Below are 25,243 nucleotides of genomic sequence, written 5' to 3'. Positions count from 1 at the left end.
TTGTGGTAAAAAGAATTTTAAAAATTGGTTTGGTAGATCCAGAGATTACACCCTACAATACCCCTATAAGTACTCAAACGGAAAATAGAAGTAACCTAAATTAGGCTTTATACTATATCAAATAAGATCTATTATCAGTATTCCGGCATTATAACAACAAATCAAATTAAACATATATATTTCTAGTAGAAGTATAACCGAAAATCAACCTTAAAACTATGATTACAAGGTTTATTTCACTATATACATATTACTCCAATTAGTTTGAAACCTGTTAATTAAATAAAGAAAGACGTATGCCGACATTTACCGATGATACACGATCTATTAATGTTTAATTAGAGATTCATATAAAATGATAACAAAAACAATAGGCAGTTAGGAAACTGAAGTTATCTTGTGATAAGAAACCTCTTGCGTACGTAGATAGTGTGTTTGCGGCATTGCAGATGTCTAGTGTTGTTTTTAGTATTTGTAAAGATCGACACAGTGTACCTACTTTTAAATTTGTGATTTTAAATTTTTGAGTTAGTGATAAACGAAGTGATATATTAAAAAAAATTAAAAACATAATTTGGAACATCTATAATCAATGTTTAAAAAGTTATTAAAGAGTATGAAAAAGAAGTGAATAATCTACAAAATAATGATCGCTGTCAGTAATTTTTAGTTGTTATTGAAGAGTAATGTGAAAAAAATAGTGATCAAGTAGTTAACAGATTATGATTATATCGAATTACCAATTAAGTTACTTCAATTACTGTTTGTGATAAAACAAAACGTTTTACAATTTTTTCGTAATCGTTTATTAAAAAAGTTAAATGATTTTATGATATTATATTGTAAATATAACAGAAACTCCTCTCAAACTTTAACGTATTTAAAATCCAATAAAAAAAGTGTAATCATGATTCTAAAATCAACACACAACAATGAAAAAGTGTCTCTCAAACACGTAATTAAAGTGTTCGTTACAAATATCAAAAAGAATACTATGGCTTTGAAAGCATTACAACTATCTATCGAAAGAAAACACAATCGAAAAGATAACTACGAAACTATATTAGACATAGCGAAGTCTGTCAACGAAAAACTCGAAATAGTGCATAAATTACGCAACGACATAAAAATATATAAAACAATTAACACAATATTGACAAATCATTATATAAAATTGACTAAAGATCATGAAAACAATATAGATGGGAAAATAATAAACATCGAAAACCAAATACTGAGGACGTACGAAAATTTACGAAGCGATATACAAAAGATGGCGAACTGTGTTGCCATAGATAAAAAGGCCACAGATTCTGTACCTGTGCAGAATAATAATATTTACATGGTTGGCAATGAATTCAAAAGTAATCAATATAGTGAATTGTATATTAGAAATGAAATATATAACAGTATTATATACAAAATCGATAACTTATTTGACACTTTGGTAAGTAATAAGTACATGAATTGGTATTTTTATTGTCTTTGAAAAATTGGATTTACATTTATAAGTAAGCTTTTTTAATGCGACACTAAATGGCTAAACGAAACTGGCTCATAAGGTATAGATATAAGCAATGATCAATTTATACTATAGATCGGTTACGTCTCTACAGAATCACCGCAAAAAGTGATCCGAACAATAGGCTACAAAACTGAGCGCACACATGCACAATTTTGTATTTAATTCCATTATTTATTTATCTATATATAGTTTTTACTCTTCCTGAACACCCAACTCACATTGTAGACGATATTTAGGTATTATTTTTTTAAATTACGTTCTTTGTTGACCACAACTAACATTGAGATGTGGAAATTTCCTCTTTTGAGCAACTCATTTTTCATGACTTAGTAACACATCTAACAGTATTTAACATCATTGGATATAAAATACTGTAGTTTTCTAAAACAGTTGCATATTTGTGCATGAAAGTTTATAATATGTATTTTTGCTTTAAAAGTTTTGTGAGAAAAGGAAATTTAATAAATATGATTAATAGATTATTCATACAAAACAATTCATTCATTCTCAACCCATATTCGGCTCACTGCTGAGCTCGAGTCTCCTCTCAGAATGAGAGGGGTTAGGCCAATAGTCCACCACGCTGGCCCAATATGGATTGGCAGACGTCACGTCACACACGCAGAGAATTAAGAAAATTCTCTGGTATGCCGGTTTCCTTACGATGTTTTCCTTCACCGTTTTTTGAGACATGTGATATTTATTTTCTTTAAATGGACACAACTGAAAAGTTGGTGGTGGACCGGATTCGAACCCACGCCCTCCGGAATCAGAGGCAGAGGTTATATCCACTGGGCTATGACGGCTCTTTTTTTTATACAAAACAATAAGAGGAGATTATTTTATAGTTTTTACACTATTTATCACGGCATAATGATAACAAAGTGTAGCGAAATAACAAGATTATCTCAACTATTCGATAATTACACTAAAACATAAGATTAAAGGTATAAAGTGGACGATGTAATACATTTTTGTCTGATAAGAATTCAATCTGTCATTTTTAGTTCGTTATTCGCAACTGGGCCACACTGTTCTAGTTTTTGTAAAGCCTATTACAGTAAAAAAAATACAAGTATTTATATTAAAAATGTGCGTGAAATCCAAAATATATTTGAAATTTGACTTTTTTTTAAAGTTTCTATAATACTCCGAGTTTCATATCATGTTCGATTTGCTGCCCCTCGCACACAGTTTAGATGAAGAGTACAATGAACTGTATTTGCCTTGAATTAAGGTTAACCTAGTATAAGGAGTAACTTTAAAATATGCTAAACTCCTATACAAAACTTCAACCTCCTTTTCGCCTTTTCCAATTGTAGGCAAACCTTAAAACTTTATTTTATTTATCTTTAATTTATTTATCTTTAGTAGCTGAAATATATCATGTTTCATGCTTACAAGAACAAATTTATTACAAACAATACGTAATTCCTTATCCTATTTTCCTCCCGTAAAGTTGTAATTTTCAAACATCCTTTGCGTTTTATTGTTTTAAGAGGATTGTTTTTAAGAAATAAACATAGTTTGTCTTTGATTGAACCATTGCCTATTTTTAATAGACCTTTTAATAATTAAAAAATGAAACTCTTTCAGGCATACCAGGATAGAATAAAAGAGGAGGAGCAAAAGGAGGCAGAAACAGCGAGATTGGAAGAAATCCTGAATATGTGTGCTGAATACGAACGACAGATTGCTTCAGGTTGGTTGTTTACTATCGAGAAAATAAATCTATAAACATATAAGTAATAGAACAGATTCCCCTTCCTATTTCTCTACTTCAAAATAGAAAATTTTAAAAACCTTTCTCATTAATCATCTATGACGGCCTCCGTGGCGCAGTGGTATGCGCAGTGGATTTATATGACGGAGGTCCTAGGTTCGATCCCCGGCTGGACCGATTGAGGTTTTCTTAATTAGTCCAGGTCTGGCTGGTGGGAGACTTCGGCCGTGGCTAGTTACCACCCTACCGACAAAGACGTACCGCAAAGCGATTTAGCGTTCCGGTACGATGTCGTGTAGAAACCGAAAGGAGTGTGGATTTTCATCCTCCTCCTAACAAGTTAGCACGCTTCCATCTTAGATTGCATCGTCACTTACCATCAGGTGAGATTGTAGTCAAGGGTTAACTTGTAAAGAATAAAAAAAATCCATCAAGAAAAATATGACGACCAACTCTATTACATTGATATTACACAGCGCGCTTTTCTAAAAGTTGCAATAAAGTATGAACATATTTTTTCTCAACTGTGTATACAGCTGAGCTAAGTCTGACCGATAGATTATTTACATGTGGGCGTTAGAGTTTAGCGTACGTAATGCTAAGAAAAACATTCGTAAATAATATAATTACCTAATACAATAATGACATTTCCAGGTATACCCATCACGCCAACAGAGAAGAGGCCCCACAACAAGATAATCACCAACGGCTCCCTGCCCCGTAGCGTCACGCTCAACAACCCAAATTTCATACAAACCAGCGAGGGTTATTACAAGTGAGTACAAATCTTGATCACGATACCTCCTAGATTTAGCACAGATTCAAAATTGCGGTAAAAAACACTTTATAAATAGTAGTAGTTGTTTGGAATAGCGACCCCGCCCTAAAAGTGCAATGTTGATCGACCCCCTACCAGGTGGTAAGCATTAAGCGAGTCGCAAGGATTCGCTGGATGCAGGTGGCGTAAGATCGTAATGTTTGGAAGTCCCTACAAAAGGTCTATGTCATGCAGTGGACGTCCATCGGCTGATATAATGATGGTGATGGTGTTTGCTTTTTTGGGTTCTATACCTCAAAAGGAAAAGATATATACGCTTAAAGGATCACTTTTGTCCCTCTGTCTGTCGAGACCACGAGGTCGCGTGTAGGTGTCGAGATGCAATTAGAACCATTTGTTCATGTCTATGGTACCTTGAAGCTGTATAAAAATTAACTTGAAAAAACTTCTTCGGTTTTTTTATCTTTTAACCAAATATGATATATCTATTTATATAATATATAATAACTGATGAGCCGTGATAGCCCAGTGAATATGACCTCTGCCTCCGATTCCGAAGGGTGTGAGTTTGAATCCGGCCCGGGGATGCACCTTAAATTTTTCAGTTGTGTGCATTTTAAGAAATTAAATATCACGTGTTTCAAACGGTGAAGCAAAACATCGTGAGCAAACCTGCATACCAGAATTTTCTTAATTCTCTGCGTGTGTGAAGTCTGCCAATCCGCATTGGGCCAGCGTGGTGGACCATTGGCCTAACCCCTCTAATTCTGAGAGGAGACTCGAACTCAGCAGTGAGCTGAATATGGGTTGATAATGAACTGATGAGCAATTATTGTTTGCAGGTTTGAAACTAGTCATAGCAGAAGCTCACCTATGAGCCAATCGTTACCCATACAAAGAAATCTATCCAGCTACGAAAACTTTGAATCACCGCAATCTCCTAAATCAGAATCTTTAACTCCTGAAGTATCAATAACTGATAATAATTATGAAAACGTGGGTAGGATGGATGAAATAGGTATACCAGTATTTGACGAAGTTAGCCGAAATGTCGATTTATCTAGTCCTCTAATGATAAGAAAACTACAAAATCAGTCTTCCCCCATAGGTAGTCCGTATGAAAATGTTTATTTCAAAAATAATGTAGGCTTCAAACCAAAGTCGCCGAACACACAAAGCCCTAGGACAAGAATAAAGACAACTTTCGCACACAAAAATCTGCCGTCTCCACAGTATTTCATATTCCCGACTCCTCCATGTGATAATAATAGAAAAGATCCCTTCAGTAATGATTTTAAGAAGGATATGGTTACCGATGCTAGTTTAAATGTACCCATTAATAATACTAAAGAACCTAACTGTGGCGGTATCGAAAAACAGTTGAGTCTGGAAGAAGAAATACCGATGATCGATGATGCGGATTTAACGAATGATATCGAATTTAGATATTCAAAAGTAATCGATAAAAATGACGAATCGATGCAGGACACTAGCGAAAATGCCAAAAGTGAAAACGACATCGATTATAAACAAACGAATAATATCGATAGACTTGATTCAAGGGACGTTATCGACAATAACGAACCAGAAATGTCTTTGACTAAAAACAAAAGTTTTGATGACGTCAAAAAGGAGTTAATGGCGGACATACCGGAGTTAGAGGAATTTGAGAAAGAGTTAAAACAGAATAAGAGAGAAAAAATATTGAGAAATATCACTGAAGATATAAAAAAGATGGACTTAGAAGAATTGTCCCTAAGCAGTACAATTTTAGATGAAACTGTAGACGAATTGAAGTCGAAATATGAAACTTTGAAAGAAGAGAGACGGAAATTGGTCACACAAATACATGAAATCAAATGTAAAATGACAGAGATTAGGTCGCAAGAGGATGATATATTAAGAGAGGTAAATAGAGTAATAAATTATTTATTTCCTTGCAACAAAATAGTTAATATTTGTTTTACTTTAGGTACATATATTTAAGAAAATATTAACTTTTATTTAATTACAGTTGGAAATGGAAAAAGCTTTGATCAAAGGTGAATATGACTCAGAGATAGCCATACTCAATATAGAACAGAAGAAGAAAGCCGAACTGGTGGACAGAGCAAAGAAGATAGAAGAAGAAATTAGACAGTTGAAAGAGAAACAAGAGTCACGTCAAAATGAGATGAAGGATCGAGTAGAGATCGCTACGTTGAAAGTTGAGAGGTGAAGAGTATTAATATTTATTATATGTCTATCTGTACATCAATAACTTTGGTGTCCATTGAAAATATTAATTTAACATTCTGTTTTTGTTTAAAGAATCGAAAAAGACCTGAAAGGACACAAAGCAACATTAGAAGAACTACAAAATGCTCAAGATATCTTGGACAATGAAACAAAAATCTTTGAAGACCTAGAATTTCAACATCTGGAAGAAGAATCTGAATTGTAAGTTATCACAAATTCATCATAAAATGCTACTTTGTTTCTATGGTTAATAGAAAATAAAACAAAGGTTCTGTTGAAAACCTCATTCTAGTAGAATATTTTTAATTATGTATGTATGATAATTTCACTAAGTTACCAGGTCAGAGAGTCAGTATTTCTAGTTTTTGAGAGTTAATTAGTTTACTCCTATAAGAATTTGACTTTAGAACAAAACATTTTTGTTACAGATTAGCAAACAGGGAGGATTTACAAAATGAAATAATGCTGTTATCCAAAAAGATCGAGGCCCAAAAAACAAGAATACTCACATTAAAATCTGAAGCTAACAACAATTTGACATCTGCATTAGAAGAAACAAAAGTTTTACACGCCGAATACGTTAAATTACTGAACCAAGTAGAACATTTGACTGGCAAAGTACAAATAATTGAAAAAGAGTTAAAACCTGTTGTTGCCAAATTAAATGATATAGAAAGAACACAATCTCCAGATAGTGCGTTTTATACTGACCAAACTAGAGCAAAATCTGGTGAGTTTGGTTATTCGCCGCAAAGCTCAGACAGTGACGATATTGACGTCACAAAGATATCAAATTTCGAAGATCACACAAAATTGTTAAAAGACAAATTCAATACTATAGATCAAATGTCTCAGTCCATGATAGTTGATATCGAAAGGAGAGTCACAACAGATTTAGACGATCCAATCGAAGTGGATAGTAGTCCATCCAAATCGTCAAGTTCTTCTAAAGAGAAAAAAGGCTTCTGGGAAAGGAATTTCGATTCACTCAAACGGAGAAGTAAAGATAAGAAAAAGACGGAAAAGATAGACATCATGTCGCAGAGTTTGAATGAAAATATCTTCTATAACGATAACATAGAAGTAGACGTATCGCTTGACAAATTTAACAGTTTGCGCAACTCCAAAAAGAAAGATAAAAAGGAAAACGGTCCAGTCAAAAGCAATTCATCATCGAAAATACCAACTTTTGCTGCATTAGGAAAAATTATTAAAAAGGATTCACTGAAAAGAAAAGAAATGAATGCGCAAAAGGAAAAGGAGAAAGAAACAATCAAACCTATTCAAAATGAAGAAGCGATTGAACAGAACAACGTTAAAATACGTTACGTTAAAAACTTCAAACCGATTATAGTCGAAAACAAATACGTCAAATCGAAATCTCTATCACCCGATAAAATATCGAATGAGCCTATAAAGGAAGAAGAGGATCAAGAAACTGGTAATATCGATAGCGTTTTCAAGAAATCGGATAAAAATGCCAAGATTTTGCACAGGAAAAGTTGCGGAGATGAACCAAATGTGAGGACCGATTTTCACAAGATGACCGATTCAGGGAAGATTCCATCGCAAGACGATATAGACAGAATATCGAAGGTAACGATGGACGCGCCGATTCTGTCGAGCGATACAGATGTTAATTCTTTGGGGAAACGTACTTTAGACAGCTTGATGGAGATTGAAAGGAAGCGGATGGAAATGTTAGAGGAGAAAGGTAAGTTTTTAAATGGAACTTATCAAAATATTATTAGTCTTTGTTCACGTAAACACACGATAATTTTACCTCAGAGTATATCCGACCTTGATTGTACGTATAATAAAAATTATGAAATTCCACATTCCAAGTTTAAACCATTTTTTTTAAATCACATTAAATCCATTTAATACGAGTACTTTTGGAGAGAATACAGGATTCTAATATTTTATTATTATGTAGCTAGAAACAACACTAGGATTTTGAAAAGGGCAATTTTGCGAGCATCGCCTATTTTCAAATAACTTGGATTTTTTTACTTTATTACAATATCACAAATTTCTAATCTAAGTGTAATAATGTACCAGGTTGCCAAATGATAGAAAATCAGAGAGAAAAAATATCCGAACTGAAGCGGAGAGTTCAAGACGAAACCAAGAAACTGTGGGACCAGCGCAACAAGGAGAAGAAAGCCGACAGCCAGCTGTCAAACAACCTGTCAAACGTGTCGCACAATCTGTCAAATGTCTCCAGCGAGTTTGACAGTGAAGACAGATTCGGGAGCGGGCTCGAAGACGTCAGTTTCGAAGATCCCTTCAACTTGACCAATTCTACAATTTATGAGGAGAGGTTAGTGTACCTTGGTTTTTTTATCAAGTTTAAAAGTTAGCCCTTGATTACAATCTTACCTGATGGTATGTAATGATGCAATCTAAGATGGAAGCGGGACCAATTAGCAAAACCTCAATCGGCTCAGCCGGAGATCGAACCCAGGAAACGTCTTGTAAATCCTCCGCGCATACCACAGCGCCACGGAGGCCGCCAATAATTTTGAGCGCGATTGAAAATTCCATTTAATCTGTATATAAAAATACAACATTTAATCCCTAAATATATCAGCTGTCAGCTCAAATATTACGTTGCTACATGTTAAGAAAGGTTTTTCGAATCCCATAAGGGGTACCATGGAGTAGTAAAAATTCTAAATACACGCATATGAAGTCGCGGGAATCGGCTAGAATATTATATTATAACAAGCGATTAGCCCACCGGAATGGAAATCCAGTCCCCTTTTTTGTCGCTGGACACTTTGTGTAAGCTTGCTAGAAAGATTCACTTTTGACTTGTAACTATTGAACGTGGCAAGGAAATCGGAAAGGAATTCATTCAGATTTTGAATTTGACAATGTCTAGCAGTAGATTTACGAATGAACATTGTAATATCCATGCCTTAAACATCGGGCAAATACTCGCTGTATAGCTGATAGCTTATCAGTCACTAGTCGAGACGCGGTCGACTAGGTACGCGAAACGAATCGCTGAATTTTATATCAGCTTAGTCGTAACAACATTTTAGTGATATGTGACAAAGAACAGTGGTGTGTGTTTAATTGGTTGTTAAATTTTAAATATAAGTTGTTATTTCGCGAAAGTTTACGGTGAAAAATAAATTCGAATAAAAAAACGTATTATTTTAAAAACAACTTTCTTTATAAATGCTCTAACAGGCACTTTGTTGAGTGGGACGAATTACTCTGATAAGACTTAATACATGTATTAAAAAGTAAAAGAGCCATGCCAAAGCCAAAAAATAATGAACAAGGTCACTGTACCTATTACATATATTATTATTTGTCTAAGAGATACTCTACCAGTTACAGTGAGAAAGAAATTTATCTTCTCAGCATAAGTTAAAATTGCTTTTATTTTTTAAAATCTATAAATACATTTTCTTAAAATAATTAACAATATCAAAAATAATATCAGCTGAATTGGATACTACATTAAAATCAAACAAAAGACATATAAATCTTCTTAATTGGCAATCGCGAAGAGCGTCGACAACTATGACACAATTGTGACACAATCAGGATGACCTTATACATGCTGGCCTACATCGTATACAGGATGATCTTTTTATTTCATCCTAACTTCCGATCTCAATGAACAAAAAATCAAATATGTAGGTCAAAGCTAAGCTGAACCTACAGTATAACCAATCAGAGAATACTAAACGGAATCCCGTTTAGGAGTTTCTGAAATAAACGTTAACAGACAAAAAAATGGATTTTGTTGCCCAACTCCACACTTGTACTTGTAACTCTCTATCATCTATACATAATTATAATAAATCTGTAGAGAGGTCAATTTTGTACATGAAATAACTATCGGGGGGTGATTAGTGATCGATATGGATGCCAAAAATGAATTCAGTAAAATTTTTGTCTGTCATCTCTCATAGAGCTCATCTCTATGTTTCCTTGTCCACTGTTTTTCTTTTATATTGTACTCATGTCTTACTAATGTTAATATGTAATTATTAAACAAATGAAAAACAATCTTGTGATACCTACGTATAGATTAAATTAAAAAAAATCTCCTACTATACATCTTATTTATATTGTGGCTTCAAAAACTTATTATGATCACTTTCAATTTCGTTCGAAATGACATCAACCTGTATGTTCGTATTGCGGACTTCCTTCACTTGAGTCAATTGTACACATACATAGATTTTGTTTCTTTGCCAACTGTGAATCACGCCACAAATATACTTCGTACGTATTTTGAATGTATGTTTGTCTTTGTACAAAGAGTCTACTAAACTTTGCATTACATATGCGATGAGACATATTAGAAACCTTAAGTCTGAAGCACGAAATTCGTACAGTTCATACCTAATGGACAGTGGACTATTTTCGTACCTAGCGTTGCCAGGCGTCCGGATAAAGCCGGACATAGTTAGACTTTTTGATTGCGTGTCCGGCCAAAGCAAGCGGCGTCCGGCTTTTTACATTTCTAGAACTTAATTTTTAATAATGACTTTATTTGAATGATTGATAATATATTAATGAAACTAGTTCCATTTTGTTTATATTTTACAATATTTATAATAATAAAAGAGCACATTTTACATTTTTTTTGACGTACTATTAATACATACAGAGACACAAAATCCTCAATAATGTGTCCGTGTAAGAGTCCGGACAATCTATCTAGTCTGTCCGGCTATTGGGCTTGGCGACCTGGCAACCCTAGTCGTATCTATAGTCTAGGATCCGGGGAATAATTTTACAAGCCAATATTTTCTGTGAGTAGCTTCATCGTGATGAGTCGCCCCTTATCGACTACGAACGATACAAAAATCACAATTCAAAATAAACTAATTATTTTACCCATTCTATATCGTGGTGTTTGGAAGTCTATCGGCTAATGTGATTATTTTTTATTTATTATTATTTAACAAACAACACATTGAAATTAAGCCTAACCATAGTGCAACACAAACCACAGTTAGTTTTACTGTGCACTGGTTATTATTGCATACAATAAATAAAATATTTAGGAACAAACAGAACATTATTAACAAACAGAAGAGGATAAATAAACAGATTAACAAACAGAAGAGGATAAATACCAAGAATAAACATTATAGGGTAGTTAAAAAAAAAAAAAAAAAAAAGTGTGAGTGAACCGGTGCTGCGACGCTACACAGGCTGTCCCAAAAAATAATTCTTTAGTTTCCGCTTATGTACGTTCGTGAGTATATTGGTATCTTTTAGAAGATTCTTTACCGCATCCGGAAAATCGTTAAAGATTGTTGGAACAATATATTCCAGCCTTCTCTTACCATACCCATTTATGAAGTTCGGTACATACAATTTACATTTTTTTGAACTTCTTAGTTGTTTATTGTATGTAATTTCCTTCAGTTTAGGTTTTATTTGAAGGTACTGCTCATCTATATGGTGATCCGCTAAAACCTCAATCATTATGATGATAATGGATTATGATAAGAATTAAAAACAGTGTCCAGCTCACGGTCAGTCAGATAAGGCTATCAGATGCAGCGAGATGTCAGCTATCACACTGTTATCATTAATGATGAATGCGTTGGTAATCACGGAGTTAATTGATCGTTATTTGTCGCAGTAAATGCATATCTGGTATAAACATGGAATCGATATTTCATCCAAATCCTTTTACTTACTCGTGCCTTTTCTATTTTTCATTATTTACATTTATAAAATACTCTATTACTCACAAATATCGTGGCTTTCTAGTGGATTTTCAATTTTAAAAATCGGTTTACAAACATCACGACATCACAAACTTTACCTTTTTATAATATTATACGAGTAGTATATACTAGCGGACTATCATACAGCGGATAGAGTCCACTAGTATAATTATTAATAGTACACAGTTTCACACCCTTCTGAATTAATTTTCGCGACTAAAAGTATCCTAAAACCTCCTACTAAATACGGACAGACAGACAGCAAGGCAAAAAATTTAAAAGAAATGTTTTTGGCTTCAGTATTTATATGAATATATGAATGCCCTTCAAACTATTATTTTTTTACAATTTACAATTTTAATTATATACCGATTTCAAAAAAGGAGGAAGTTCTCAATTCGTCGGAATCTTTGTTCTTTTTTTAGCTATTAAAAGTATAGACTAAATATAGACAGACGGACAGACAAAAAATTAAAATTAAATGTTTTTGGCTTCAGTACTTATTATACACATAATGCCCTCCAATTAAAATTTTCAAAATATCTTTTACGAGTATGTTGAAAATTCATTGAATATTCTGTTACAGTTTTATTATAAGTATATATTTTAATTAATTAGTCATTAACCTCCTGAACTCTGATAATAGTTATTACTGTTTACATTATGATGGTCTATGCACTTATCTTAAATACGAGTTAGTGATAACTTTACAAATATGAATCTAAATACAATTAGTATAAACCGAAAGTCTTTTTTCTTTTTTTTTATTCTTTACAAGTTAGCCCTTGACTACAATCTCACCTGATGGTAAGTGATGATGTAGTCTTAGATGGTAGCGGGCTAACTTGTTAGGAGGAGGATAAAAATCCACACCTTTCGGTTTCTACACGGCATCGTACCGGAACGCTAAATGGCCTGGCGGTACGTTTTTGCCGGTAGGGTGGTAACTAGCCACGGCCGAAGCCTCCCACCAGCCAGACCTGGACCAATTAAGAAAATCTCAATCTGCCCAGCTGGGGATCGAACCCAGGACCTCCGTTTTGTAAATCCACAGCGCATACACTGCGCCACGGAGGCCGTCAAAAAGTCGTAACATTGGATTTATTGCCAAATATTGTGAGGGAATGAAGAACCCGTTATATGAAACCGTTGCATAATTTATGGTCTATTAAATCTCATTTTGCTTATGAGCGTTTCTTCAGTTTTACACTCCAATGATCTTTCAAACCACTTCATACTTTACTTCTAATCCCATAACAATAAAACTTTTGAAGAAAAAAAAAATAATTAGTAGGCACTAATTTCATAAATATTTTAAATGTACATTACAGATCCACATATCCGCATGGCAGAGCGGATTTTTAATTTTACGGTAGATTTGTGCGATCAGTGGACTCGCTTGTATGACTTTCTATACAAAGAATACTACGATCCTTTTGCGATGCATTCGATAAATTACAATGCGGATATGTGGACGCCTACTATAAGACCCCAAAATTTTAAAAACGCGTTTGAAAAGTTACCACTCTTACGTTTGCACGTGTGCCATAGAGCATTTATAGAGCCAACCAATAAAAACTATGAAAAATAAAAATCTTAAAAAGTTATGAATCCAGAGCACTAAACACAGTTTCTTTTTTAAACGTCTTTGCAAGTGTGCCATGGACAATTACGAGTATATTACCTCATAAATTCAACCATAGACACGGATGAGGTGATAAAACGGAATTATGGAGAAAAATAAACGGAGTCTCCTATGTTGGTATGTACCAGGGTTCCAGCAAGATACTATTATTATTATCATGTCACCCACATTAAAAAGCGAAAGTTTTTGTGTTTATACAGGATGTCCTGAAAATACTACGACATACTTTACAGGGTGCTAGCTGGCATCAAGGCCTACTAAAATATATGTTAGCCAAAATTTTACGGTTCTTAAGTTATAATGCTTTTTGTACAAAATACAAAAATCTCTACATTCAGCCTTGATGTCAGCTATCACCCTGTAAAGTATGTCGTAATATTTACGAGACACCCTGTATATCCTTATTATAAGCTACTTCACGCAGTAACGACTGAACCCATTTGGCTAAAATTTGGAATAGAGATTGATTGTAACATAGCCTGGATTAGCACATGGCTACTTTTTATCCCGCATAGATTCGTGGTTACGGCGGATTTTGAAAAAAAACTTTCATGCAAATGATGTCCCGGGCCAATACTTTGAAAACGTCTCCCTTGTACAGTAGAGGCCGCCTTGTTTTATGACCGAGGTCGTAGGTCATGATAACAGCAATGCCAAATATGTACTTATTGGCTTATCTAAATGTCATTGTACATAGCTAAAAATCTTCTTCGAAATTTTATAAATTTAGTTTTGTATGTATAAATTATGGTATCTTGTGATTGTATATACAAATAATTTTAATTGTATTTTATCTTGTTGCAGTTCCGGGCTTGTGTCATCATCAATAGAAGAGGTGAGTCGTAGTGTAAAAGAGCATAACAGTTATGACGCCATTGCCAATTTGCTTCACATTGTCTATGTAACATTGTCTATGGTTAACTTGTTTGGGAAAAGTACACCGTGCAGACAGTGTAAACATAAAGACAGAAGAAAGCATCTATCGTATTTCCTCAAAAAAAAAAGGAAAAAACTTATGTCTAAAAAAACGAAACGAAGCCATTCTATATTCGAAGTGGGGGTGCTATGCACAACGATGAGCCAAACAAGAAAAACTTAAGCACGAAACTACTGAATCCTTAACATAAAATATGTTATTGAATAAAACTAACGTCATGTAATACAAAGCAATAGTTTTGGAAAAACACGCACATACAAACGGGTCAAATACAGAATCTCCTTTTTTTGGATGTCGGTGAATGTCATAGAACTCTGTTTATTTTTGTTTCTTCTAAGCTACTATTATTTTGGTTTAAGCTAGGGTGTACAATAAAGAAAATAAAAGAGGATATTCCTACCGCCCAAGTAGATAAATAAATTATTTGCCTTTGTCGGTATTTTTAACGAATGCGGATGTTCCTGATATATAACTGCTCCACAACGTTAAAAATACATCCTCAGCTAATATCAAAATTAATTTCCAATCAAGCTTGTTACGACCTCATTTTAAAATGCTATGCTAATGTCCTGCACACTTACTTAAAATGATAAAATCGTAATTTTATTTCAAAAGTTTCTAATAAATTATCTATTCATAAATCAATAATAAGTATTTTTGCAATCTAGTTTAGTAGATTCCTATAAATTATGATGTAATTAACAATTTAACAAATTACATTTGGAACTAGATTCAGTTGCGTTTGGATAAAGATTAAGCAATATAAGGAAACAAATAAAATGGATAAAGAAAAAGCAATTTGAAAAAAATAATGGAACTTGTAGTTTCATGAGTTTCTACTTTCTAACGTTCATAAACATAAATTATACTAAGTATGGGTAAGGACTTGTCCTACTAAAACTCAACAACATCGTCACCCTACACACGTGTTCTTCTAGTAAAGGAAACCGTCGCATCCGCCCGCGGCCTCTGTAGGAAGCCATTAGTCTTGCCTGTACAAAGAAAACTTATTCTTGTACTCAATTTTAGACAAACTGACAAATTGATTGTTGCATTATTAGGGATTTTTATTAACTATGGCCATCCGGTAGCGATTAATACGGTATTTTAAAGAACAAGAGCATGTGCTAGCTAGATCTTTGTCATTTAATAGAAAACAGAAAGGTATAGTCAAGCCCTTACCATTTATTTTATTCAATGGCAAATTAACCCTTAACTGCTATCTCACCTGCCCCTGAAACCAAGTGGCACGTCGATTCTCTTTCTACGATCGCTAACGCTTCGAAAACTGAATGCTGGGAATGGGCTTCGAAAGCTGGAAATGACATCTGCTATCGACTGGTCACGTGATCAATATCTGTCATTCCCATACGTTTTTCTAGTTTTCGAAGCATTAGCGATCGTAGACAGAGAATCGACGTGCAACTTGGCTACAGGAGCTGATCTTGCCCTCTTTCAGGCGCAGTGGTAAAATACGCTAACCATATACATATTTAAGTTTTTTTTTTTATTTCTTCCACGCTATCTTGAGGCTATGTAACTATTTATAAAGACAAAGTCCATTTAATTTCTTAAAATGCACATAACTAAAAAGTTGGAGGTGCATCCTCCTACGTCTACGCCCTTCGAATCAAATCTACCCTACCGTACTCTAGTAGTAGATAATCCGTATTAGAAACGATCTTCACCCATCTGTTTATTGGATGAAAATTGTTTTATGTCAATTTTCATCATCATCATAATTCATATCAGCCAATGGACGTCCACTGCAGGACATAGGCCTTTTGTAGGGACTTCCAAACATCACAATACTGAGCCACCTACATACAGCGAAAACCTGCAACTCGCTTGATGTCGTCAGTCCATCTGGTGGGGGGGGTCAACCAACACTGCGCTTTCTAGTGCGGGGTCGCTTTTCAAACTATGTGCCCCGCCCATTGCCACTTCAGCTTCGCAACTCGTTGAGCTATTTCGGTGACTTTGGTTCTTCTGCGGATCTCCTCATTTCTGATCCGATCACGCCCCAAAAAAAAAGGTCGTTCCATCGCCCGCTATGTGACCCTGAGCCTTCTTATGGGGCCCATAGCAACCAAGTCGCGGAACCATAATTCATCACTAGCAACACGCACTGTTCGAAGACTTTTGTCTTCAGGCACTGAGGAATTTCGGACGAAAAGCTGTCGCGAAGTTTCCCGAATGCTGGGCTGCATTCGGGAAACTTCGCCTAGTTTATCCATATCAAATTTAGTACGTTAAAAAATAAGTTGCGAGCAGGTTGCCTCAAAAACTCCTGGCCAGAAAAATTTATACAACCTACTCGCAATACAAAACACTTTTCATCCAATAAAAAGATGGGTGAAGATCGTTCCTAATACGGATCTTAAAATTATAGTTTAAAACTTTGTGCAGTTCACTGCCGACAACCATACATTTCAGACATTGAAACCACCTGGGATATTGTACTATTAGATTGTATCAGTGAAATCAAATTTACTAGGTAAAGATAAGAACGGAACAGGTACAAAACAAATATACAAGATAAGTTATCGATGATAACATAGGAAATGTGAATAGTGAGCTAGTGATTTTGTGAAATATTGTATATGACTATATTAGTCGATCAATATTGTCTCGTTGTGTCGTTGGTGCAGTGGTTAGCGTAAGTGGCTTTGGATCATGAGGTCTTAAGTTCGAGTCCTGGTTCAAGATATTATCTATCTATCTTCTATCTATACTTATAATAATCTGTAGAGAGGTCAATTCTGTATCTACATGAAATATTTATTATTATTTTCAATATTATTTTCAAAATAACTATCAGCAGGTGATTAGTGATTGATACTGATACCAAAAATGCAATCAGTAACATTTTTGTCTGTGTGTATGTTCGTTATAGAAACAAAAACTACTCGACGGATTTTAACGAAACTTGGTACAATTATTCTTTTATATACTTACTACTACTACTATACTTTTCATCACGCTACGATCAATAGGCGCAGAGCAGTGCTCTGCGCCTATTGATCGTAGGGAAATGTTGGGAAAACGGGAAAAGTTACACCATTTTTACAGCGATACTACTGTAAGGGCTGGATTAAAGAGGTCTAAGGGCGGACGAAGTCGCTGGCGTCCGCTAGAATAATATATCTATACCAATATTATAAAGAGGTAAAGTTTGTGAGTATGTAAAGTTTTAGGGGTAATGGAAAAAGTCCGCGTCATCATCTGTCTTGGGCCCTCAGACTAATTACATAAAGACCTGCCTCGATAGACGTTACTTTTATGCCATAGTATATAATCAACGATCTAATGTTATTATAAAAACTGTCTCTATATCGATGTTTCATAGTTGTTCTCATAGGTGTAATCGTGTTCGTCGGTTAAAGTGCTCCGTAAAAATACCTTTTTGTGTAGTTGTGTAAAAAAACTGCTTACATCTTCTAGTTTAGTATATGATATATACCTAATCTCAGCTCGCTCGAATAATGACAGACAATTTTCTGCGTGAATTTGGATCCGATACTAGTCCTTATAGACCTTATATCGCCGTGATAGCCCAGTGGATATGACCTCTGCCTTCGATTCCGGAGGGTGTGGGTTCGAATCCGGTCCGGGGCATGCATCTCCAACTTTTCAGTTGTGTGCATTTTAAGAAATTAAATATCACGTGTCTCAAACGGTGAAGGAAAACATCGTGAGGAAACCTGCATACCAGAGAATTTTCTTAATTCTATGCGTGTGTGAAATCTGCCAATCCGCAATGGGCCTTCTGAGAGGAGACTCGAGCTCAGCAGTGAGCCGAATATGGGTTGATAACTAGTCCTTATGTAATTAGTCTGAGCGTGGGCCAGGCCAGTTAATATAGGCTGCATATGATGAAGACTAATAGGTATAGATACACAAGTGTCTATCAATCATCACATAATTTATAACCATGTTACATCGCACTGCGCGGACGGGCGCTCCAAACAAATTTAATTTAAAATATAATTTGAATTTCAACACGGAATGTAAAAAATACAGCGCACCTAAGTGTGCTTCTGGCATTATGTACAATGGTTCTCTAGTTTAAGAAAAATCTTAAGAGTGTGCAATATGTAATTTGGTGGTTACAAATGGTTCTGGATCTCAGACTTTGGAAAAGTGAGGAGCCTGATATTTGGGTAAATAATATTTCAAAGTGTTAGCTTCGTTATGACTATACAAAATACACAATTTGTAAAAACTTTTCTCGATAGTTTTTTTTTTTGAAAAATACATGTTTTGCTCACATTTTGCTTTCAATCTCAGGAAAAGCAAACTTATTTTCTTAAATTTTTGTTTTATATAGAAAATTAGGTATATATATCTTGAACATGGCCATTTTGTTTTTCGTTATGTTGTTTAATTTACTTGCAATTAGGTAAAAATGGTTTTGGCGCTCACGTCATAAAATTTGCGTCGCGCGTCAATCGCTCCGTGCTTTTCACTCACGTGAAAGTCATAATTCGGCATCTCGCTTGCGCTTCGAATTTTATCCATATCGTACCGACGCGCTGCGCGCTCTTAATAGCAGCCTGGTTGGGAAGTTGGCGGTGTTAGTACAACCCCGTGCTTCGGAGAGCACGTAAAGCCGTCGGTCCTGCGCCTGATCTCTCACCGGTCGTGTCGGTTTGCCGTCCTATCGGATTTCGAGAGTGAGGGAAGAGAGAGTGCACCTGTGCTTGCACACACTTGTGCACTATATTATCTCCTGCGTACATGGTTAATCCATGAGATTAGCCACCGTGACCGAAAAGTCAGTCGGGAGCATATTAATATTAGTACACAGGTTGATATTTAGTTGTTTAATGCTCATACTACTCAAAGACCCCTTCAGAGTTGCGGACGTCCGCAATTAATAGTGTTTTGTATTATATTTTTATATTGTTAAAAATTTAAAAAATATATATAAATAAATAAATGAGAGAATACATATAGCAGCACACAGACAATTCTTGAAATCTTGCGCTAGTTGGGGTTAAGCTTATAATACATGGTATATATCTAATGCTTTATGGTACATGGTATGGCTTTTCGCACGTATGCGGACCCCTAATAACCCAGCTATTAAATCGCAACTACGCACATAAACACTAATACATTCGCATACAGCAGCGTGTTCCGCCTACGTTTTCACTAAACTGAAATAAACTAAAAGCTTGACTGTACCAACCCCTTGCGGGGAGTTGATATACGCGACATTTCCTTTGCTAAAGTACTAGACCACTTGGTCCATAAAAATATAGAGGATATTGAAATCACCGCACTGGGTCCACCACCGTTGTCGTGTACAAGTTCAACACTTTCAAAGTACGCCACAACTTTAACTTTATTATAATTAGACAAAAATACTTGCATCATACTTTGTTTACAACACGCTATTCGTTGTTACGTTATAAAAATCAGTGTTATAATTTTTTACTAATCAGTATGCCTTCTCATAGACGCGTTGCTCGGCGCGGAAAACTAAAATAGACCCCTTTTTAAATGAGTATTTAGTCGTCAAACAGCCAAGAGTCCGTACGGATTGTGTTCCGATGCCACTGTCAAGGCGTTGAGTGTTCGAAATATAAAAAAGTTATTTCGGTTGGCGCGAACGTCTATGGTGTTAATCGATGTGTGATTCGAAAAAATTAAATTGTTTTTTTTTTACTTTTATCAAGTGCGTTGGTTCTTGGATTTTGGTAATAACAGTGAAGTATTTTTTATCAATTAAAAATGTACTTGTGCTAAATAATATTATTATCTTGAAAGAAATCTCAGTACATTATTTAAAGAAACGGTTAAATAATATTTTATAATATTATAATTTTATTTTAACAAAACAATACACATTGACCATAAAAAATAGTAGAACAGACGTAAAATTTATAAATCAAGGAGTAATTAATATTAATTTATTTCTTTACACAATACATAATGTCAAAAATAAAAAATCAAAGTTTCATTCACGTGGACTAAAAAGTTATTCCACACGGTCATATCTATATTTCTAGTCACACCTACCTGCTTATTCGTATCTACTAATATTATAAAGCTAAAAATATAAAAAACAGTTTGGTTGAAAGCGCGAATATCAGACACTATATATACTACAGCCTTTCTTGATAAGTACTGTTTACCAACATAAAAATTAGAAATTAAGGTAACAAACGCATGTCATTTCATGACTTATTTATTTTTAAATTATATGTATGGTTTGTTTATAAAATATTATCTATACTAATATTATAAAGAGGTAAAGTTTGTAAGTTTGTAAGTTTGTCACATTTTTTAAATGGGGTAATCTTCGGAACTACTGGTCCGATTTTAAAAATTCTTTCACCAGTAGAATGCTACATTATCGGGGAGTGCTATAGGCTATATTTTATATTGGTATCATATATATTAGCCGAGTTATGACAGTTTTGGTCATACAGGTCGGACTGAAAATCCTCTTAAACAGACTTATTCGCATGCGCTGCCTTAACTATTGTGTAAAATTGAAATTAATGTATGGAGGCTTTATGTATCTTTAAAAGTTCTACAAAAAAGTCCGCGACACCATATATCTATCTTCTATATATTAGCAGATATAGTACCTTTTGTGTTTTAAAAATTATTTATTTTATATACTTAGGTTTACGTCATTATTTATACAACTAAACTTTAATCCTTATTAAAATAAATTATTTAATAATCACAAGGATATTATGGAGATAAGATTTGCCCTTTACAGTATGTTAATTACTTAAATAGTTTTGGAGATAATACAAAATTTCTAAAAGTGGTAGGGTAGGGGTAGGATAGGCGTGAGATAGGGGTACGGGTGGGATAGGGGTAGGAAAGGGGTAGGGTACGGGGAGGGTAGGGGTAGGATGGGGGTAGGGGTAGGATGAGGGTAGGGTGTAGGTAAGGTAGGGGTAGGGTAGGAGTCGGTTTGGGGTAGGGTAGGGGTAGAGTGGGGGTAGGGGTATGGTAGGGTAGGGTAGGGGTAGGGTAGGGTAGGGGTAGGGTAGGGGTAGGGTAGATGTAGGGGTTGGGTAGGGTAGGGGTAGGGTAGGGTAGGGGTAGTAGTAAAGTTGACATCGAAATTTACGCGGACGAAGTCGCGGGCGTCCGCTAGTATAAAATATATTAACCACATCTAATTAACGATATTTATCAAATTTATTTACATTAATTTAAGAACAAGTTAATTATAATTATTATTAGGTGTGAAATGACTAGTGATTTATACCCCCATTTTTAATTTGTTTGTTGGCAAACAGTATTCATCAAGAAAGGCTGTAGTAGAAAGGTTTAATTAAAAAAAATCCGTGTTGAATTGTCCATTTATTAAGAAGGCATTTATAACAACATCACTTTTCGACTAATAGGAGTACAGCATCATTGAAAATTATGGCAAAAATGAGAAAAAATTGTCTTTTGAATAGCCTCCTTACTTGCGCTGCGTACCTATATGGTTAAAGTAACGCAAAAATCGTATACAATTAATTCCCTTTAAAAGTTCTAAAAAATATCTATCTTTTAATCTTGGGTGAATAAACAGGTAAATCTCTCTTGATATAATAAATATTTAAGGTTGGGTCATTTTAATTTTCAATTATAACAAAGGCACCACTAGGTAAGAATTTTCCGAAACCTAGGGTCCAAAGTGTCATTTGCTTCTACGTGGACAAAGTTGCTGGCATCTAACTGTCGTAAATGCAATTTCTGCAAAACTCTGCGGCTTTCTTTTGTTCACAAAAGACAATGACATGACTTAAACTACAAAATGTAACATACAGCGCGTACAGATTAACTTGACACCAGGCTCGAATGATGTTTGTACTGTGTTTCTATGGCTGTGTTTGGTGCCAGGTATAACTGAATGTTCTACTGGAAATTACTTTGCTAATTGACACTTTAGAAACTTTGCTCGTGTTTTGTTCGCTTTCAGAGAAACTTTATAACATATATGTTAATAAAATTCAAAATAAATAATTATTAAGAATTATATTTAAACCAGAATTTACTATATTATACTCGTATGTACCTAACATTGTCTCTAACATGTAGCCAGGTATCAAGTTAATGCGCACGAGTTACACAAGAAACATTTTCTTGAAAACGTATGTGCTGGGTTTCTTTCTGACTCTTCTCGATATAGCTTAGCTTCAGCTTTCCAAACGGATGGTAGAGTTACCTACTGCTCAATGATAAACTAGATTTTCCTAGTGTTGGTATACCTATTAAAAAAAATTCAACGACGTTAATTTGATACAGTTGCGTTTTATGTATCTCTATTCTTCTGTGGTGGTATAAGATCACGCAAAAAGGTTATCATTCTAATTTCAAAAACATAACCATAATCTGTGGCAAAACTCTAGCAAGATGGCGGCCTTGAGTTTACATTCCTACCAGCGCAAACTGTAAACAAACAGCAACTCGGCCATGTTTACAGTGATTCCTGTCTTGGTGTTACGTAAACAATAGTGCGAGTCACCGCGCGCTTTCGACCCATTTACGTCTTACTCAAGTCATTATAGGATATACGGACTTTTGTTTAGCTAGACACCGCTCGCTTAGTTAAAAGCTATTGTTTTACGATACTGACGATGACACAAAGACCGACAACGCTTCCCATGCAATACAAACACAAGCTATACAGCTTCTTCGCCGGCGAAGACGAGGTACTCAATTTTCCGATATGGGTTCTATTGGTCACGGGAGCCACAAAACTGTACACTAAGCCAAAACACCTTTCCTGAACGGTTCTCTAAGCTGAGGTCCGAGTCTCAGAGAAGACGCCCTTAGATAGCCACCAGGTGATGCCATGTTCCAGGAGCCTACGGCACTTACACAATCAGGAAGATAAAAACATTGATCGCCATCTCGCAGGACATCGTAAATGCGGGCTAGTCCGGCTTGGTTTGACCTTCTTCTTTGTCATAGTCATAGTCATATTTTATCCATAAATATTCATATTAATCGTCACAAAAATCATATTATACTTAATTATAAATTATCTTTCTCAATAAATTAAAAAAATATTTTTAAAATCATTATACATTATAGTACACTATATAACAAATTGAATGTCACAAAATTTTATTTTCTAGAAATTCGTTGTAGCTATAGAGAGCCTTCTCGACAAGCCAAGCTTTCAGTTTATTTTTAAAAGAATTAGTATTGGTTATATTTTTTATACTTTGTGGAATAAATATTTTTTTAACCGCGTTCCAAAAAGGAGGAGGTTCTACGCTCGCTACATATATTTTTTTAAACATAATACGCCTCCAGTACGTCTGCGTCACTATTGTAAATTGTTTCCTATATCTTGAAATTATACGTACAGTTCGCTCAAGTCGTAGTAATATATCTTCCGTCGCAGCATAAGAGTGATAATAAAATATCTACTTTATATCTTTTGCATTTTTCTGCAACTGATACGTTGTACCGTGCCAAGTGCGGCAAAAAAAACGGAAATCTATTTTTGAAAAAATTATTTTCCAAAAGCTTGAATAATTAAATTATTTTTTGGGCGACTTCCAAAGAGAATGAATTGTAATTATTGTTGATACGCTTTATTGTATGCCAAATTAACAACAGTAATAAATATTTAAAGTGGTATGCTTAATAGGATTGATAAAGCTAAATTCCGAAAGTACTTTAACTTTAAATAAAACATTGTACTTAAGACTAATTCTCTATACCAAATGTTTAAAAATTAATGCCAAAAAGTCTTCAGTTTCTGAAGAATAAAGTTACCGTATTATATTCAATGGTTTTTAAAGCAATTTAAAAAGTGTTATTTTATCATGATTTTGAAATTTCGCTCGACTTTTCCGTTGACGTAAACGACGAAAGTTATACTTAAAAATTTGTTTAATTTTTTTTTCAAATAATAAAATGCAAGAAAGAGATTCTTGCATTGAACGGTGCCTATCAAAATATACAAAAATTGTGGACGGCTATAGCTTAAAAACCGATCTCTTCCAAGCAAAAACCACTAATATAAATAAATATTGGCCAGAAACAGAAAAAAAATCTTTTTAACAAAAAAATTAACCGACTTCAAAATCACAAATATAAACTAAAAAGCGACAAATAACATCGTATGTGCTACCTTCTGATCACTTTGAAGGCGGTGCTAACACAGTGATGCATTCTTGTAAAACCGCAGGGTACTATTAGTTAATCTCGTAGAAATATTGCTAAATATTAAAATATGACAAATGACAATCTTGAATACCCGTGTATGAAATTATGACAGTGAGTGATATCTCATTTAGTCTCTTTATAAATTTAAACGCCGCGTGGGTAGCAAATGCTTTACACTGCAGTCGACTCGCAATGACATTCCGAAATAATCTACGTTTATATGATCAAGCGATGAAAACGTTAATAGTTTTACATTCGTATTAATAACATAAAAAGCTGCTATTTCCTTTTTACAAAATATCTAATCTATGTCTATATCAACCAGTGGCGTAGCGTGTCTTGTTGGGGCCCTGTATCGAAATTAATTGGGGTGACAAATAAAGAGTAAATTTTTTTTACAAAAGTTAAAAAAATGCTCGCTTTAAATAAATATGAGTGACTTAACAGGATATTTACAGGGCACACGCTTAACCCCGAGAAAAAAGTTTTTTTTTTACTTTTGTCAATTCTGAAGTGATAACTCTATTAAGTAGCTGT

At 34.5% G+C, this 25,243-nt stretch overlaps 1 protein-coding gene across 1 annotated transcript in view; it reads left to right on the top strand.

The window, feature by feature from the left end:
• Positions 1 to 25,243, top strand: part of LOC112051636 (pleckstrin homology-like domain family B member 2) — an 87,006-nt gene that overhangs the window by 52,417 nt on the left and 9,346 nt on the right. Inside the window, exons 7-14 of the mRNA XM_052887227.1 lie at positions 3,122 to 3,227; positions 3,903 to 4,023; positions 4,869 to 5,934; positions 6,041 to 6,240; positions 6,337 to 6,465; positions 6,693 to 7,978; positions 8,326 to 8,587; positions 14,428 to 14,458. Of these exons, the coding sequence (XP_052743187.1) occupies positions 3,122 to 3,227; positions 3,903 to 4,023; positions 4,869 to 5,934; positions 6,041 to 6,240; positions 6,337 to 6,465; positions 6,693 to 7,978; positions 8,326 to 8,587; positions 14,428 to 14,458 (3,201 nt within the window). The remainder of the gene's footprint in view (positions 1 to 3,121; positions 3,228 to 3,902; positions 4,024 to 4,868; positions 5,935 to 6,040; positions 6,241 to 6,336; positions 6,466 to 6,692; positions 7,979 to 8,325; positions 8,588 to 14,427; positions 14,459 to 25,243) is intronic.

Source organism: Bicyclus anynana, chromosome 18 (assembly GCF_947172395.1).
Source record: "Bicyclus anynana chromosome 18, ilBicAnyn1.1, whole genome shotgun sequence".
Classification (NCBI taxonomy): Eukaryota; Metazoa; Arthropoda; class Insecta; order Lepidoptera; family Nymphalidae; genus Bicyclus; species Bicyclus anynana.
This window is presented reverse-complemented; position numbering and strand designations above follow the sequence as displayed.